This window comes from Mytilus trossulus, chromosome 6, assembly GCF_036588685.1.
Source record: "Mytilus trossulus isolate FHL-02 chromosome 6, PNRI_Mtr1.1.1.hap1, whole genome shotgun sequence".
Taxonomy (NCBI): Eukaryota; Metazoa; Mollusca; class Bivalvia; order Mytilida; family Mytilidae; genus Mytilus; species Mytilus trossulus.
In genome coordinates this window covers 11775448-11794899 of record NC_086378.1, presented here as the reverse complement: position 1 = coordinate 11794899, position 19452 = coordinate 11775448, and the positions used below count along the sequence as shown (strand labels likewise).

Sequence of the window (19452 nt, the reverse complement as noted above, 5' to 3'; positions counted from 1 at the left end):
GCTAATTTTCAACCTACATTTAATTCAGACACTATTTTTTTGAAGTTATTTTTTCTATTTTTAGTTGGTGATCTTGACCTCTGTTCTGGTGACCACAAACACATCAGGCTTGTCTATGTCTTTGATTTATAAATGTTTTATTCCAATAAAGCAAGGAATACTTTAAACTATCATCTGTTAGGCAATTGGACAAGGACAAAAGGACAGAGATTAATATATGCTCGTTTTGTATAGAAGCATTACATCATCTGGAAAATCAACTAAGTTCTAGAAATTTGTACAAAAAGTGTAGTACTCCATCTTCAATGTAAACCCCTGGGTTACAAACTTCAGGAGAATAAAATTATGCAAATTATGTTACTGTAATTTGAATTGCAAATTGACAGAGTGACGTTTTTTGACGCACTGGTCAACTCCACCATAGCAAATCACACGAATTTGACATAATCAATAAAAACCAGCAAAAAATATCATTATAAGTATAAAGAATTGTCGCATAAAATTTAAATACCATAGTACACGGGAAATAGCAAAGTTTACGAAGTATAGTCTGGTTATATAATCATTTTACACAAAAAAAAGTCCAAACAAAGGGGGGGATACGCCCTCTACGTCCCCCTCTGGATCCGCAACTGCAAAACAGGGAGCCTCTTCCTCTCTTCGTTGTTCACCATACATCCCATGCTTTTTCAGTATCCATAGCTTTTCAATATTTTAATTTTAATGATTGTAAAATATTAACTTTTCAGTATTGTAATAATGGTAATTAAGCAATACAATACAACAATACAAATAGTTTATTTACGTCTCACCATTAATATTACAATACATAACATATTACATGAACACATACAATAATATAAAATATTAATGCCATTCTAAAAAGAATTATGAGAGACGGGATTAAAATATCTATTGAAAATTAATACTAATAAATATCACTATACAGCTAGATTAAAAAAAAAAAATCCTTTAAATATTTATATTTACAGTTAAACAAATAAAAGAGAAAAAAAAGGTTTAACGATATAAAAATCGACGTCTTCTATCTAAAATAAATTTGCAGATTTTGGCACTATAAATAATAATACTATCACAGTTACTGGCTAGAACAATAGACAATTTATCCAGATTGGAAAAATTTAAAAAGTTTGAGTGTTCTGACAAAATAATTTTAAAAAGCTCATTTCGCAGATCATCGTACAGCGGACACTCTAACAAGACATGTTCCTCAGTTTCAACAATGTTTTTACAAGTTTCGCAAGTCCGTTGTTGCACGGGTAGCCTCTCAAATCTTCCAGTCTCTAGGCGGATCGGTGCAACACCACACCGAAACTGCGCGTATGCTCTTCTATGCGATGGAACTATAACTTTGTGCATGTATTCCTCGGTGTGTAATGACGTTTTAAAAGTTCTATATGTCCTCAACTTATTTCCACCGTTACCATTCCTTTGAGATACAGTTTTATGGAGATTGTTTGACCATTCATCGTACAATTGAGATAAAAGTTTGTCATACAGTACATTCTTAACCAAGGCTTTATCCACATTTTCGGCATTATACAGAATCATCATGTCTACTGATAAAAATTGTTGACGGATTCTATAGTTCCAGTTTTTACATTTACGTCCGTTCAAGCTACAAACTTCTGACCACTTAAAAATTTTGTAGTTAAGTCTATTACGGTCCATGTTTTTTAGCCTACACCACTGGTTACTGACACTGTTCCATTGTTTTATATTAGCTGGTATCCATCCCGAGTCACCGATAATCGCCGTGTTTGGTGTATATCGTCCAACACCCATAAAAAATCGAATCGCTTTATTTTGAACTGCGTTTACACAGGAAAAGTTTTTATCTCCCCATACCGCTGCTCCATAGCTGATAGTGCTCCAAACTGTTGAATCGTAAAGTTTAGAAAATGTTCGAAACGGAAAGCCTCCAAACGATTTATGTTTCGAAATTAAAAGTCCCAAAGCTCTGTTGGCGGCAGCTGCAACATATTTAGCCATGATCTGGTAGTCCAAATGTTCTGTTAATACGAGTCCAAGATATGTATACTTATCGACTGTTTTCAAGGTTATATTTCCACATTTAAAATTTGATGTAGATCTTGGTGAAGAATTCGGACGGAAATGTAAGACATTTGACTTGTTTCCATTCACTGACATTTTATTGTTGACGCACCATATATTCATTGAATCCAATAACGTTTGCAGTTCGTTTTCAGAGTTGGCAAATAACACTAGGTCGTCAGCATATAATAATACCGAAACTTTTTCACCTCCAATATCAACTCCTAAATTTAAAGATGTTAAGTGTGTCGCAAGGTCATTAATGTAAAAATTGAAGAGTAATGGCGATAATAAACAGCCTTGTTTTAGGCCACAACTCACATTTTGAAATCATCTTTGTTTGGGGTGTTTATATGATCATTTTTATTATGCTGAAGTTTTGATTTGATAATTGAGAGTTATGGCCTATTATCGTTTCATTTGTTTAAATCCCACTATAATAACATATCTACTTTTTTTCTTTGATACTTTTTGTTTAAGTGGAAAGTTATTATGGCTGTTCCATAAAAACATAAATTGGACTGAGGGAATGCACTTCTAAATCTCAACTGTGGGTGGATGTCATTTACATTTTTGTATAGTTGAAATAAAAGTGAAATATAAATTTGCCTCAATTGGTGATTACCCGATTTAAGAAGTGCCTTCCCGGGGTACAATGTTAGCTGTAATGGAACAGCTCTAATGACATATATGGTTAAAGGCTTAAATGCTACCTTCAACATATAACAAGATTGCACACTGAAATGTCTCGCCTTTTTTACTAACCATTGATATTATGTTGATATTTATATATTAATAGGTAGTTTTGTTTTTGTTTCAGTATCAAAAACGAAACTACCTATTATTCTGTTTTTCGGTAATTATGACGTCACACAATGTATTGACTAATATTTAAGTGATACAGCCAGTACAGTACGTTGATACTCGAAAATATTAGGCAGTAAGATCAAAGGGAAAATATACGAATTACAGATAATCCTAAATATCAAGCTTTACTAAAACTATCACATACACTTAAAACGATCCACAGAAATGATGTCAAGGTCAGATAAACCAAACAAGAAATACATGTACATCTAACAATCAATCTATACACTAAATAGTGATGACCTATTGCTCATAGTTTCTAACAAACAGACTTAACCAAGAAAAGTAAACATTGAATTTCTCGCTTCATTGCAGAACTGTTGGTGACCTTCTGCTGTTGTTTGTTCTATGGTCGGGTTGTTGTCTCTTTGACACCGTTTCCCATTTCCATTCTCAATTTTATTGACTAAAGAACCATGAAAAAGAGGTCAAGGTCTGATGAACAATGCCAGACAGACATGTACACTTTACAATCAATCTATACATTGAATATAGTTGACAGATTGCTTAAAGCATCTAACATGTCTAAGAAACAAACTTAACCATGAAAACTTAACATTGACCAATAAAGCACCATAATGAGGTCAAGGTCAGATGATACTTGCCAAACAGAATATACAGCTTACAATCCTTCAGACAAGGTCAGATAAACCTTGATGGTTGTTACCCATTCGTTGATGGTTGTTACCCATTCGTTTGATGTGTTTGGACTTTTGATTTTGCCTTTTGATTTTTGATTTTCCTTTTTGAATTTTCCTCGGAGTTCGGTATTTTTGTGTTTTTACTTTTTTCAATATAAAAAATATACTTGACCTATTGCTTATTGTTTAAGAAAAATAGAATGAAACATAAAAACTTACACTGAGCCTTAGACTGACATATACATCATAAAATATTTCCATACACCAAATAAAGATGACCTATTGCATATAGTATAAGAAAAAAAAGAAAGAAAAAAACTCAAAAACTTAACTTTTACCACTGAACCATGAAAATAAGGTCAGATGACACCTGCTGGTTAAACATGTACACCTTACAATCCTTACATACACCAGATATACTAGACCTATTACTTGTAGTATTTACGAAGTGAACTTGAGTACTGAAACTTAACTTTGTTCACTGATCCATGATCTAGGTTAAGGTCAGTGAAAACTGTCTAACTGGCACGAGAACCTTGCAAGGTACAAACATACTAAATCTCAACACTGAACCATGAAAATAAGGTCAAGGACAATGGACATGTGACAGACAGAAACTTCATAACATCCAGGTCTTCCATCTGCTAAAATATGAAGCTATTTAAAAGAAGTTAGTTAACACTGCTGTGAGATCACTATCCCAATGTCAACCTTTCTGCAACTAAAGTCGCAGGCTCAACAAAAATGTTCCCTCCCTTTTCCCTCATATTAATATGAAGAAATAATTAGAACATTAAACAATTTACTTTATAATAGAGTAATCAACAGCTGTATAAAATAATAATAATATCACAGTTTTTAACAATAAATCACTGTTTTTCAATAATGTATCACAGTTTTTGACAAGCTTGATAACCAACAGTTCTGTGGAAGGTTACTGTTCAGGCACACTTAAATTCAATAATTTCAATGCTTTTTCAACTAGATCTCCTTTCTTGTCCTTGGCCTTGCATGTTATTCCTCTTTCTTTCAGCCAGCTTATCAGTGTAACTGTGTTTACTTTGTTAAGCTGAAATAAAATAAAATATAGTCTGACTTTTGACACATAAATATTAGTTCTACCAAATTTCTCTAGTAACAATTGAATCAAATTTGTGCAAATGAGAGAATAAATGATAAAAAAAATACTATATAAATAAGGCAATGAGTAAAAAAAACTGTTATTCTAGTAAGGGTTACTGGATTAGAATCTTCTACATTACCCTGCAGTAAAGTTAGCTTTATGTTTTGATTTATTTCAATCAGAATAACAACATGTGGTGATCAAAATTATAAAGAGGTTCATACTCATAGACAGATGGACGAATTGAAAACAGACCCGTTTTTTCCTACAACTACATAATATTTCATCAAAAAAGATATCATAGTTATATTACAGCATGATTCATTACTAGTGCAAGGTCAGAGCTTATTATACAATATATGAAGATGTGGTATGAATGCCAATGAGACAGCCAAGTCACAATTTTTAAAATAAAAACCATTATAAAGTACGATTTTCAACATGGAGCATTGGCTCACACTGAACAGCATATCCTTTTTTGAGACTAGGACTATACTGCATGATATTACAAAGATTTGCTTCAAGCTGAATTCTATTACTGACCTGGTTAGATCTAGCCATTGTTTCTACATTTACATCTTGCACTTGTTGTTTTGGTCTTGGTTTCTTCATAACTGGAGTACTCTCATTGCTTGACTAGAAAGAAATTTTAAAATACAATTTAGACTTTTTATTTCACTTAGAATTATCACAAAAATATAAAAACACATATTGTGTATCATCATATAGTAATGCAACATTGTTTTCTCTAGCCACCTAGCTATTTCCTAAAATTTCAAACAAGTCCTTTTCTAACCATTCATTACAACTTAAACTTAATATTGCACTATTCTGTTTTCACTCAGAAACAGCAAAATCAATTATGACATATAAGTATGCATTTTCTGAGAATACTAAAATTTTAATGAACATTAGGCCAGATGACAGATAATTGTTGTTATGGTTCATTTGTGGAAGCCCATTCCAGTCCTACTTTCCTTGTTTATCACATCACAAGCTTATCACTTCCCATGAGCTTTAAGTAGGGTATCAGTGAAGCAATTAACAACCAAAGACGTGCATGGGGCTTGTCTTATTAAATTCTAAGATTTCAGTGAAAGGTTTTGTAGACTACAGATGTTTGACTTTGTATTTTTTCTTCAAGACATGGTGCCGTTGGTCTTTTCTCTACTTGTAGTTTTTTTTTATTGTCCAATTGACATCATCCTATTTTTTTCTATTAATTATACATTTTTCTTTAGATTAAAAGATTTGATGATTTCTGGATCTTATTTAACTTTTTACACATTATAAAATAGAATATCAACAAATATTATGCTTACTGGACAAGGTCTTTTCATCACTGGAGTACGAGGTGTTGAAGCCATTCCTTTAACATGTGACATGTTACCTCTAGGAGTAGTGTGTACTGGTGTGTGATATTTAGGTGTGGCTGGTACATGTGTATGAGATTTAGGTGTGGCTGGTACATGTGTATGAGAATTAGGTGTGGATGGTACATGTGTATGAGATTTAGGCATACCAGGTACATGTGTATGAGATTTAGGTGTGGATGGTACTGTACCCACAGGTCTCTGAAAACTGTAAGATGTAGCTGTAGATGACTGGCTATTTTCATTAAAAGATGATGGCATTAGTGGAGAATTCCTAGAAGGAGATTGATCATAAACATTGACATTTCTTGAATGAGATGATACATTCACTGCTGAACCAGAATGTTTCTTAGATGCTGATAAATCTGCAGTCTGATTTTTCTTACTACCTAAATTGGAACTCATTTTAGGTGCTGCTTTAGTATTGAAATTCAAATTTCCCACTCTTTTCAATGGCTGTTTCATATTTCCTTTTGAAGAATGTTCATTTGTAGTTTTCTTTGCATGGAAGCTTGGAATACTAACAGATTTTGTGTTGTTTTCACTGTTTAAATCACTGATATAATTATCTGCATTGTCCACCGTATTTTGTCTATTATGAACTTCATTTTGTAATGATGGATATCGAACTGTAGAAGGTTTGAATGTCTTTGCCCTAAATATAGGTACTAATATTTGAGACTCTGGTTGTGTTGATGATTGTTCACTATGACTTGCTCGTCTTACCACTGTTTTGAAAACTGGAACAGTTTTATGTTTTCCTTCTAAACATGTGCTAGATGTATCATTGCTAGTACTTGCATTTAATGACAGTTCTTGTATGCCCAACTTATCAGTGGAAGTGCTTTCATGTATATATGATGAAGTATCACAATTCTTTTCTCGGCTATGTTCTTGAAACTTTGATATATGACTCTGTACATCTGAAGCTGCACAAGTGTTTTGACTCAAATAGCCATTATTAGCAAGTTGTGTTGCTTTTAAACTAGCCTGGTTATCATCACCAGAAGATACTGGTAATATATGATCTCGTTCACCACCACAGGATACTGGTAATATGTGATCTCGTTCACCACCACAAGATACTAGTAATATATGATCTGGTTTTGATGATATATGACCACCAGAAGATACTGGTAATATATGATCTCGTTTACCACCAGAAGATACTGGTAATATGTGATCTCGTTTTGATGATGTATGACTCTCTGGAACTTTTGAAATAAGTTTCTGAATATCATCATTATTTCTGTAAATTATTTTCTTTTGTGGAATCTTCGTACTTAAATTTTGCATAGGTCTTTTCTCAACCTGAAAATTAAAAGATAACTACAATGGAATATAAGCTCATCATATTTTATTCTTCTGAATTGAAAGTTGTTTTTTTTAAATATGACATTCTAAAGTGTTATTTTGAAATGAATAAAAGCATGCTTCTTTCTAAATATCAACCAAAAGGTATTATGAATATTATCCCATTTTTGCACAGACAATATTAAAAGACCTTATATGTATGTGCCAAATGGCTGGTAAATTGCCATAGACAGAAAGTATGGACACATTTTTAGCTCACTTGGCCCGAAGGGCCAAGTGAGCTTTTCTCACCACTTGTCGTCTGTTATCCGTCGTCGTCCGTCCTTGTCGTGAACTTTTTACATTTTGAACTTCTTCTAGAGAACCACTGAATTGAATGAAACCAGACATGGAATGAATGTTCCTTATGAGACGCTGACCAAGTGTTGTTACTTTGTAGCTGATCCATCATCCATGATGGCTGCCAGCGGGGGACTTAGTTTAACATAGGACCCTATGGGAAATGCATACAAATGACTTCTTTTAGAGAACCACTGAATGGAATGAAACCAAACATGGCATAAATGTTCCTTATGAGGTGCTGACCAAGTGTTGTTACTTTGTAGCCGATCCATCATCCAAGATGGCCGCCAGCGGGGGACTTAGTTTAACATAGGACCCTATGGGAAATGCATACAAATGACTTCTTTTAGAGAACCACTGAATGGAATGAAACCAAACATGGCATGAATGTTCCTTATGAGGTGCTGACCAAGTGTTGTTACTTTGTAGCCGATCCATCATCTAAGATGGCCGCCAGCAGGGGACTTAGTTTAACATAGGACCCTATGGGAAATGCATACAAATGACTTCTTTAAGAGAACCACTGAATGGAATGACACCAAACACGGCATGAATGTTCCTTATGAGGTGCTGACCAAGTGTTGTTACTTTGTAGCCAATCCATCATCCAAGATGGCCACCAGTTGGGGACTTTTGAATGAAATCAAACAAAGCCTAAATGTTCCTTTCCTGTTGAGGTTGTGTTGTTTTAAAACTACTTTTAGCCAAATTTTATATATTTTTTTATATGATTTCAAAAACCCAAGTAGAATCAGGTGAGCGATACAGGCTCTTGAGAGCCTCTAGTTGTTTAAGGGCCAGCTGAAGCACACCTCTGGATGCAGGATTTTCTCGTATGTTGAAAACCTATTGGTGGCCTTCGACTGTTTTCTGCTCTTTTTGACACATTCCCCATGTCCATTCTCAATTTTGTGTATATGCAATTTATTCTGCACCTTTGTTAAGTGGATATGTCATGCTAGAATAAGAACAACATAGAGTAAAGGAGATTAAGATGTTATTAATCCTGTGGTTTACCTTTGTAACTTCTGTTAGGTCTATGGTAGGATAACAAGCTTTACTGTGTAGCTTCAGTGGAAACCCACAAATTCTAGGCATCTTTTTCTGCAAATCTTGTAAGAAAGAAATTAAAATAGGTTTAGGGTCTACTCTTGATATTCTCTGTATATCTCTTGCTCTTAAACAGGGCTCTGGGTATTTAAAAACTGTTAAGGGAATACATGAAAACAAAAAAAAATAATTATAAAAGATGAATACAAAACATTTGTATAAATCAAAACCTGTTACGGTCTTAATTTATAAAATATATAAGAGCTTCAACCTAGAATTATTTCATATGATATGATATTCAAGCATCCTAGACATTTCTTTTAAAAATCATATTAAAGAGGTGTACATGTATATAACTTGGTTGGATTGTGTAGAAAATCCTGGACAGAGTTTGTGTACATTAACCCCCTTTTTGTTGGGTATCCTGATTTTTTTCTTTTTGTGGATCATTTCTGTTTGTCTCTTAATTCAGTTGTTGCTGATGGGGTCCTCAACAGCAGAAGGAATTCAAATGAAGTGTTTTTAGATATAACAGTAAAGGATATGAGAACAGTCTTTCTCCAAGCGGTCTAAAGTTTATCTGGTAATAAATCATGCCGTCCTCTTCTTCTGGCAATCTGTAACCATACTAAAATCAAAAATAATAGTCGATTCTTATTATCTGCTCTGAATCATCATTTTTTTGCAGGAGATATATTTTTTTACATGCACAAATTTTATAGACAGCTGTCTATAGTTGCAGACTGCATGTTGACCTTTATGGTATGTTTTGTGTCACTAGGATGTTGTCTCGTTGATGTTTATTTAACTTTTCCTTTTATCTATATATCATGCTGGAGTTATGATCAAATTATGGTTAATCTCCATGAACCAAATAGTTAGGAATGTGATAAGATTTGATCAGAACTGACCAGTCCAAACTCTGAATATAAAAGTGTGTTATCTTTATTCATGTCATTGAACCCAATACAATGAAATCTATTGTAAAACTTTTACGTACATGGTTTTTCCAATGTCTTTTTAGTTCTTTATAGGATCTGAAAGGCCCATCATTAGGCAGCTCATGTGTTATATTAACAATAGTTCCTTTCTTCATACTAAAAAACAAGAAACATTAAAAAAATAAAATTCCGAATGAAAATGGGAATGAATCAGAGACAGCAACCCAAACAAAGAGCAGAAAACAGTCAAAGAGCACAATGGGTCTTCAATACAGCAAGAAAATCCTGCGTAGGGAGCGTGCATTTGATGTCATTATTTACTTAAACTATTCAACAAATTGGCAGAAACGAAACTTTTATAGAAAGAGAAATATATTAAGACCATTTCGAGCTAAAATTTACTTGTTTATGAGTTTGCATTCAAAATTGAGGATTAATGAACTCCATAGTATACTAATTTAAGATTTCCAGAAAACCAGAGGTTATTTCTAGTGCTACCTCTATTCAAAAGACCTTTTCTTTTTTATATGATTTTAAACATCTGTTGAAAATTGGCATGTATTAGGCAAGAGTAATAGACTTCTTAAATTTAGATAGAATACCTTGGTAAAATATGACACCATACCATAGGAATAGAATTTTGGTGAATAATTGCAGATTTATTCTGAAGAAAGTTGTTGTAGCATGGAGCAGGAACATCTAAATCTTCTATCTGAAATAAAAGAAGAAAAAAAACATGCCATAAATTAGGCCATTAGTTTTCTTGTTTGAATTGTTTTACATTCACATATCGGGGCCTTATATAGCTGACTTTGAGGTACTGGCTTTGCTCATTATTGATAGCTGTACAGTGACCTATAGCTGTTTCTGTGTCCATTGGTCTCTTGTGGAGAGCTGTCTCATTAGCAATCATTCCACATGTTCTTTTTTTTATATTTCATTAAAATCAAGCAAGGAACTCTTTTTTACAAAAAACTATTTCAGATTTTCATAACAGTGAACTTTGACAGCAAAAAAAAAGAAGAAAAACTTACATCTTTGTACAATTTCTAAATTCAATGGAATGCAAATGATTAAGATTGAGAGATACAACCATTAAGAAATAATGTACTGATGCCATGAATTTGACATTATGACCAATTATAATCAGTTCTATATCAGTTAACTTAATTAATAAAGTCCACAATTGATTAAGGTCAAATTTTAGTAAAACTGGTGTTCCTTTTGTCACATTAAAAAAATAAAAACAAAAATACATGTACTGCATGGAAAACCTTAGCTACAATCTATTTACATACCGTTAAACTGGGAAATCTAACTGTTGAAGCATCTACTGTGAAAAACAGTTCTCCATTTGTGACGGTCAAATCCATTTCTAAAAGTAATTAACATATTTAGCAGCAATATAAAAATATTAGGTATGTTATTAATTAAACAAATATGATGGGTTCTGGACTACATTACAAATACATGTATTTTATAACCATTATGACATATTTTAAAACAGCATAGCCAGAAAATTCAATATAAAAATGAAAGCATCTACATCTAGAGAGAAAAGTTAAATATATTAGTATTATCTTGGACACAAAATAGTTTAAAACATATTTCTTGAAGGTATACTTCATAAATGACTTATTATCAAATTAAATAATCACTCATCTATTAAGGGGAGATAACTTTTGAATTTAACATCTTACTAAATTCAGATAATTCAGCAAAAATATAAACAGTTACGCCCTATTTTGAATATATTTTTCCCTGTAAGTATCTTGTATATATATGTATCTCTTTCTTTTAAAAAAAAAAATCTTGTTTTATTTCATCTCATTATTTTCTGTATAAATGTATATGTAATAACTAAATCTACATCCTTCCTGTAAAAACTATGCCATATATTTTGAAATTAAGTTTTGGATGTACATACATTAAATTCTCATTTGGGAAAAAAAACGACCGTGCGAGGGCTGAAAAGCCAGTCAAGGTCGTTAAACACTTCCATATATATGGGAAAAAAATCTCTGTAATTTTTTATTTTTTCTTCTTTCTATTTTAAAAACAAATATGAAGCAGCATTTATGTACATACATAAGACAAAGGCCATTCTCACTGTAGCGGTTTTCAAAACAGAATTTGAAAAAAAAGAAAATATTTAGGCACTTACTGACAGCATTTGCATATCCAGCTTGCATAAGAAAATCTCTCCCTAAAATAGTAAAGTTAAACGTTGGCAAAATGTACTTGAAATGATTTATAGAAATGTTGTTTAACTTTTTGAAAACAGTATTTTAAAAGTTAAATAATACAAGTTATGTTCCAAAATACAAGTTTTTTTCTTTAAGTTGTAATGGATTTAACAGCAAGACCAACTAGTTTTAATAGTACATGTATTTCAATATCAGTGAAGAGAAAGACACAAAATATAAGTGCTTTTCTGTTGGCAGTTTTAACTCTGTCTCTGTCTCTCTCAAAGATATCTTGTCCAGCATATGTGAAATTATGTTTCACTTTATTCAAGTGTTTCCTAAATACTTAATACTTGTGTTTTTTAAATCATGAGTGGAATTAGTGGTAAAATTTTAATTTTAGATGAGATGACTGCATTGAAACAAGTGGGGAAAAAGAACTGTAACTTAAAAATTCAATAAAATTTTAACATGCATGCAAAAATAATGCTCAATTAGTAAAATACTTTCTGTTCATTTCAAAGATTCTTCAGTGGACTACATTATACCAAGTTGAGTCTTAATACTTATCAAGACACTTTATAATTTAGTTTTACCTTGAATAAGCCACTGTCCTGCTTTGTTCCAGTTAGGAGCTAATTTTGCCAGCAAGGTATACCTCAGACATGACTGATACTGTGCTGGTGTCACCAAGGATGCTTTACTTATCTGTAATAAATCACAATATTTATACTTTAAAGCAAGGTATACCTCAGATATGACTGATACTGTGCTGGTGTGACCAAGGATGCTTTACTTATCTGTTATAAATCACAATATTTATACTTTAAAGCAAGGTATACCTCAGACATGACTGATACTGTGCTGGTGTGACCAAGGATGCTTTACTTATCTGTTATAAATCACAATATTTATACTCTAAAGCAAGGTATACCTCAGACATGACTGATACTGTGCTGGTGTCACCAAGCATCTTACTTATCATAAAAAAACTTTAAACTACAAAAAGAAGAATACATGCTTAATTATTTTTATAAATTTGAGATTCTTTACCTTGACATGTTGAAAAATTCAAAAAATGGTCAACTAATGAATTACGAAATCTAGATTATAGCTTGATAAAAGATATGAAATATCTTTAGAGTTGTTTATTGTACTCTAAAGGCTGCTAAAAAATCAAGAATCAACACATTCTGATGAATAGAAGTAATACAGATTTAATTTTGTATCAATTTTTATTGATATTTCTGCCTTTTTTGCAATAGTTATCTCCCTTTTCTATGCAAATCTCCATAGGAATTTAAATGGTGATTTTTTAGTCTTCCACAAGTAAGATTTTATTGGACTTTTTTTTGTGTATAATTGGGGTATAATGCTAAAGATTAAAACATTAAAATTTTCTGTTGCTATTTCTTTTAGGTTAGGGTCAAATTTATGCTAGATTGATTGGACTAATAGTGATTATCTTAAAATAAAGAAACTCTTCATCTGTTCATCAAGTCAGAGGTAAGTACGTCAATAATTAAATATAAGATGTGGTATGAGTGCCAATGAGAAAGTATGTTAATAAGTATGGTTCACTTTCTTGGATTGTAAAATAGAACAATCAGTAGATCAGTTATAAAATATGCATACTTTTCATCTAAATGAAGAAAGCTATGTGTAATTATTACAACTGTTTAAATAGCAAATTTGCAATATTTTAGTTTGTATTCATTTTTTTCCAAACTTATTGATATAAGGGGGATAACTCAGATTATTCCATATTGGTATTATTTTAGTAGGTTTCTCTATATGAATTGGATTTTGAATAAAAAAAGCATATTCACCTGAGAAAGTGTTATTCACCGCGCTAAACGTCACACGCTTTTACATGCAATGTTATGGTAAGGTGTTTCATGTAAAATTTGTTTTGGTATATGCTTGTCTTCAAATACATTTTCTTTACTCGGAATATGGAATAAAACAATTACTGTGTTTGTTTCGGTAAATATGGGGTTTAATTGACTTTTGAAAAACTGATATTCACATCAGCCATCGGCCTCAGTGAATATCAGTTTTTCAAAGTCACTAAAACCGCATATTTACCTCATCAAAAGACAGTAATTGTATATTACATTTCTGGGATTGAAAATATCATACCCAAGATTGTTATAAAAGAAAATTGTGATTCAAATGTACATTCTCACCAATACATGATAGATATAGGAAGATGTGGTGTGAGTGCCAATGAGACAACTCTCCATCCAAATAACAATTAAAAAAGTAAACCATTATAGGTTAAAGTACGGCCTTCAACACGGAGCCTTGGCGACTGAATTATAGTTTTACATCACACTAAGAGAATGCTGAAATTGTTTTCAATAACTTTTTAGTATTGGTGTTGTTATCTTTTAATTAGTACCTCTAATCCAAGTTTTTGAAATCTTGCTTGAAGTCTTCCAGTCTTGAAAAGTGCTTGCTGAAACAATAATTAAATAACTGTATTTTTTACCTGCATGATTAATAAAAATTTCAATATTTCAACTTTGTTATAAAATTAAATTTTAACAGAATAAGATTGATTTGATCAACTTGTATTTTGTAATTTTTGTGGAGTTATAAGAATATACTGTAAATTTAGAAATTATTGTGTCTATTTATTATCATTAAATTTTGAAGAATGGACTAAAATGTGATATTAACTATTGTGATTTAAAAATAAATGTGCAATAATGCATATATATATATATGTATCAAATATTAGCCTGCATGTTCTTGTTATTGTCATACAAAGCCAGAGGTATTATTCTTTTTAATAAAAACCTTGCAATAATTTGCAGGCTTTAGAGTATGTATACAGTATATGTATTTTATTTCGTTTGAAATAGGGTTTTTCCCATTTGCTATTTGTAGTAATCATTTATAGATGGAAACTAGTGTAACTGGTTCCAAAACTGGTTTTGTAACAGTATGTACTAATTATAAATTTGATGTTAGATGCATAAGGCACGAGGAAAGTTTTGGCGGTTTTCACGGGTGGGGTTTCATGATACCATATAAAGTTTGGCATTTAAATGTATTAGTATCAAAGGTGCTCACAGTTACGTCCAATTGAAGTTGGTCACATAGGTATATATGCAGTTGCTGCTATGTTTATTGTACGTACAGGCCTTGAAGGTATTAGCCGAGGAAAAAGAAACAATGCGAAAGAGGAACAATGTTACATGTCATGTATTTATATATTGTTTTAATCGAAGAAATATGTACAATAAAGTAAAATAAAATATTGTATCGCAATGGAGAAAATAAGAAGTTACTGGAGCAACTAATCCTATATCTGTGTTTGTCTTGATTATAGCCTATTGAATTTAGAGATTAAATACTTTAAATTCCGACAAGTAGGACGAGGGCAATTTAAATATTAGAAAAATATTTCTTTTAAACATGGCAGATAATAATTCAGTTGTTTTATAATTTTTTTTACAATTTTTAAAAACAATTGTCAGAGATACAAAAACAAAAACTGTGGAATAAAAAGTCATTAATAAATTTTGTTTACAACCAAGAATTTTCATAGAACAGATTGAATGATTGGTGGTTGCTTCATTTGGCATCACAATGCAAACAGCCTATATGTCAGTGACTGATAGAACACTCAGACCTTTAAGGTGGTATGGGTGTCTTTCGCCATCTTGGATTGTAAAAAACAGAGAATCTAAGGTTCACATTTTTTATCAAATTAGCAAAATTTGATGCAAGAATGCAGATATTTCATGTGTTTTTACATTTAAAAGATCCAATTTATAAGAATATAACTTATAAATATAAATATGTGTACAAGTGTAGATTATTTTTGGTTGTTTTTAAATATTTTGAAATTGTCATTTTAAGGGGAGGTAACTCTAAAACAGTGCATTTTCTGTTGGATTGTTCATGGAATTTTACTACTTTGTATTTTAGCTGGAAAAAACGCACGGTGACCCTATCTTTTCTTTTGATATTATCAAAGCATTGTTTGAAAGCTATATTTTCCTAATTTATTTTACAATTCTATCATTTCATTTAGTTTCTATTCACAAAATGGTGTCTTTTCCTGTATAATCTATACAAAATGTGTCATTTTGTCACAACCCGTAGCTTGAAAAAATGCACGGTGACCTATCATTTTTATTATATTTTTCAACATGTATCAATAGATACTACATTTTGGCAAAGTATGAACAAATTCTATCATTTTTATTTTAGACTCCCATACCACCTTAAACACCAACATTTTCAAACTAATAATTATTTTTTCTCAATACTCAAAATTTTGTAAGTGTCATATGTACGTACTAGTATCATCAACATGCATTAATTTATGATTTCAACAAACCTGCAGAACAACATGAAATATAGACTCTAACTCAAAAGACGGTGAAGCAATTACATCAGGTTCAGTAAAGATTATCTCCCTGTAATATACAAATAATTGAGTATTGACAGCATTTCTTCTATTATTTTTTGTCATACAGGAGCATTGCATTCAGCATTTTCCATTAAATCACAAAAATAATAGATGCTCTATAAGGCACAAATCTTTAATATTATATAAAAAAAAATAAAAAATTATTAGGTTCTACTGATTTGAACAATAAAATTCTGGTGGATAATCATATTTTCATAAACACAGTAAGCATCCATTTTTTAGCAGACACTTTTTCACAAATCTCCTTTTAATCCTGAATGGAATATCAAAACTTGACATAGTTGCAATGATTAGTGTTCATTTATTTTTTCAAATATATGTGAAAAATGTGAAGGTTAGCGGGTCCCACTCACAGATTATTGAAGGCACAGAGAAATTTGCATTTTTAAACTATTATACCTGCATTTTATTGTTTGTATCTGAAACCTTGATGTAGATGGAACTGTCTGTAATAATTTATTAACACAAACTGATATCACACACAGATCATCTAAAGCTGGTGGATCAGCAAACAGAACTACAGATGTTTGGTTACTTTGACTTTGGTTCATATTTATTTTTCTACAAAAAAAAAGAAATCAAATATCAAAGCTTATTTTACTCATAAACAACTGTCACTTCCATTTACAGTCATCATTGCCAACTCAGATTTCATAGAAAAAAAATTGACAAAGCCTTTGCCACAGTGACTAATATATTGAAACATGTTGAAGACATGAAGTCATACAGATAAGGATTTTAATAAAAATTTGGTACCGGGATAACAAATGGTTGATACTGTGTATGAGCATGAATGCCATTGACTGTAATATTTTTTATTTGTGCACTTTCCCTTAATTTTCTCATGTAACATAATGCTTATGCTATAACGTCACAGTTACAACTTATTGTTCGATTATGTTGTTTGGCTGCTGATTAACCTCAAGTCAACAAGTCAAGTGTAACTGCATTTCACAAAAAACAAATCGAGATCAAGCAGATACGCAGGAGCCAGTGAACTGACATGAGGAGGAAATAAATGTAATATGTCCTAATATGTTTAACCCGCTACATTATTTATGTATGTGCCTGTCCCAAACCAGGAGCCTGTAATTCAGTGGTTGTCTTTTGTTTATGTGTTACATATTTGTTTTTGGTTCATTTTTTTTCACATAAATTAAGGCCGTTAGTTTTCTCGTTTGAATTGTTTTACATTGTCTTATCGGGGCCTTTTATAGCTGACTATGCGGTATGGGCTTTGTTCATTGTTAAAGGGTGTATGGTTACCTATAGTTGTTAATGTTTGTGTCATTTTGGTCTTTTGTGGATAGCTGTTTCATTGACAATAATACCACATCTTTTTTATATTTGGGTCAATTAAAAGGTTTGGTTTATAGGTATTTATAGCTAGTGTTCCCCATTACCTGACATCATAAAGGTTCCTGTAAAAAAATTATGTCATATCCTACCATAGTCTAAAATTGTTCATCTTGTCAGTTCGTTAGGTATTTGTGTTTGAAGATAACGCACGGGGAAACTCCGCATTAATGTCACTACGGTATTTCCGGCGTAGAAAAACAGTCACAAAATACGTTTTTTCTGCACTTTTGAATAAGAAAATTTTTCTGAAGGTAAGTTTTCATTGTTGTTCTCAATTATTGCCAAAAAATGCCAATTTTCTAATGCCCGTTTCAATCCCGACTTCCGAATGTTTAAAAACATTCTAAAACTTCACAAAATCCCATTTCCGGCCTCCATTGCCTTGTGTACATTCCATTCAGCGTCGTCAATCTTGAGGCAGGCAATACAGGTCAAGCAAATCGTATTTTTAGGAATTTAAAAATGACATGCTCCTTACGTCTTTCGCTATTTTCCCGCGAAAAAAGCCCAACCAAAATGAAAGGAAAACTATATGAAAAAACAACATCAATGCCATAATTTTGTACAGGCATATAGAGTTGGTTAATAAAAAACAATTTACATTTATTTTTCATAGAATTTTCTTTTTATTCATTATAAAAAGAGCGATTATAATAATAATAATAATTCTGACCATCATGACTGTAGGTAAATATTCATACAAAATTCCCTTGATATCAAAAGAGATGGCAAAAAAAGAGTTTTCCTGTTGAACAAAACCCAGAACTATTACAAACTATTTTGAAGCAATATCCCACAAAGAAATAACGTAATTGCCGTAAACTCAAAAATCCCCTAATTGACAGTAGAGCAATTTGATTGGATATAACGAATTGACATCACATGATTTTGACGCCATTGAAATTTTAATGTAAACAAACAATTAAGGTCAGAAGATTCAGTATGGGACATCATCATACATTTAGTTACTGACAAACAATTACGAGTTATTAAGCTTGACAATGCATGGTTATAAAAAATGAAAGCTAAGTCTACAGAAAAAATAAGAAAAAAATAGCCTTAGTATAACGACTTACCATTACACCTGGATATAAATACAAAATATCTAACACCACAAACTGACAATGGAAAAGTGATTGTTGTATAACGCTGAGACTACTATAACATAGACCGAATAATCTGTCTCTAGTGTGGGTTCATTTGTCATTCCATATTTTCTTTTCATCATTTGGCTATTTTATATTTTTTTTTTTTTTTTTTTGTGTCCACACTTTATTCGGTCTAACTATAACACAGTGTTATAGTAGTCTCAGTATAACATCAATAGCTCAAGCAGAACATATATATTCTGGGGTCAGCAAGGAGTAGTGATATTGATAAGGTGCAATTAAGGTTCATCATATTTTTAATTCCTTATGATGAACCTTAATTGCATGTCTCAGTAACTTAGATCTGGGACTACTTTGAATTAATCTATTTCTTATTATTCCCAGCTGAGGTATGATTTTTTTTAACCTTTTTATATTCCTGCTTACATATATTTTTGTATAGCGTTTTAAAATTGATGCGAATTATTTATATTGTTTGATAACTTATTGGTTGCTGCCATAAACATTTTCGTCGTCTGCTAATTTTGGTCTTCAGTGTCAAAACGAAGTAAATAGATTACATTGGAAGCCCCTCTATTTAGAAACATACCATTGATTAAGATCAATATGTGACCTAAACCT

General features: G+C 31.7%; 1 protein-coding gene across 1 annotated transcript; it reads right to left on the bottom strand.

Moving 5' to 3' along the window:
* Positions 1-4369: 4369 nt before the first annotated feature.
* On the bottom strand, positions 4370-19396 carry LOC134722321 (uncharacterized). The gene is made up of 14 exons (XM_063585929.1): positions 19258-19396; positions 16763-16924; positions 16271-16349; positions 14318-14374; positions 12510-12621; positions 11892-11933; positions 11026-11102; positions 10330-10439; positions 9787-9883; positions 9332-9414; positions 8754-8934; positions 6030-7391; positions 5251-5343; positions 4370-4653 (listed from the first exon to the last, which is right to left on the bottom strand). Exons 2-14 carry the CDS (start codon positions 16912-16914, stop codon positions 4519-4521), a joined length of 2580 nt encoding a protein of 859 aa, XP_063441999.1. The 5' UTR covers positions 16915-16924; positions 19258-19396; the 3' UTR covers positions 4370-4518.
* Positions 19397-19452: the final 56 nt, after the last annotated feature.

What these genes read in the sequence shown, in the direction of transcription:
- LOC134722321 (XM_063585929.1), bottom strand. Translation starts at nt 16,914, where the DNA reads ATGAACCAAAGTCAAAGTAACCAAACATCTGTAGTTCTGTTTGCTGAT. An exon ending in ATACAAACAATAAAATGCAG is followed by an intron (nt 16,350 to 16,762) that starts GTATAATAGTTT and finishes TGTATATTACAG; the next exon opens with GGAGATAATCTTTACTGAAC. An exon ending in CAATGGCTAGATCTAACCAG is followed by an intron (nt 4,654 to 5,250) that starts GTCAGTAATAGA and finishes ATTTTATTTCAG; the next exon opens with CTTAACAAAGTAAACACAGT.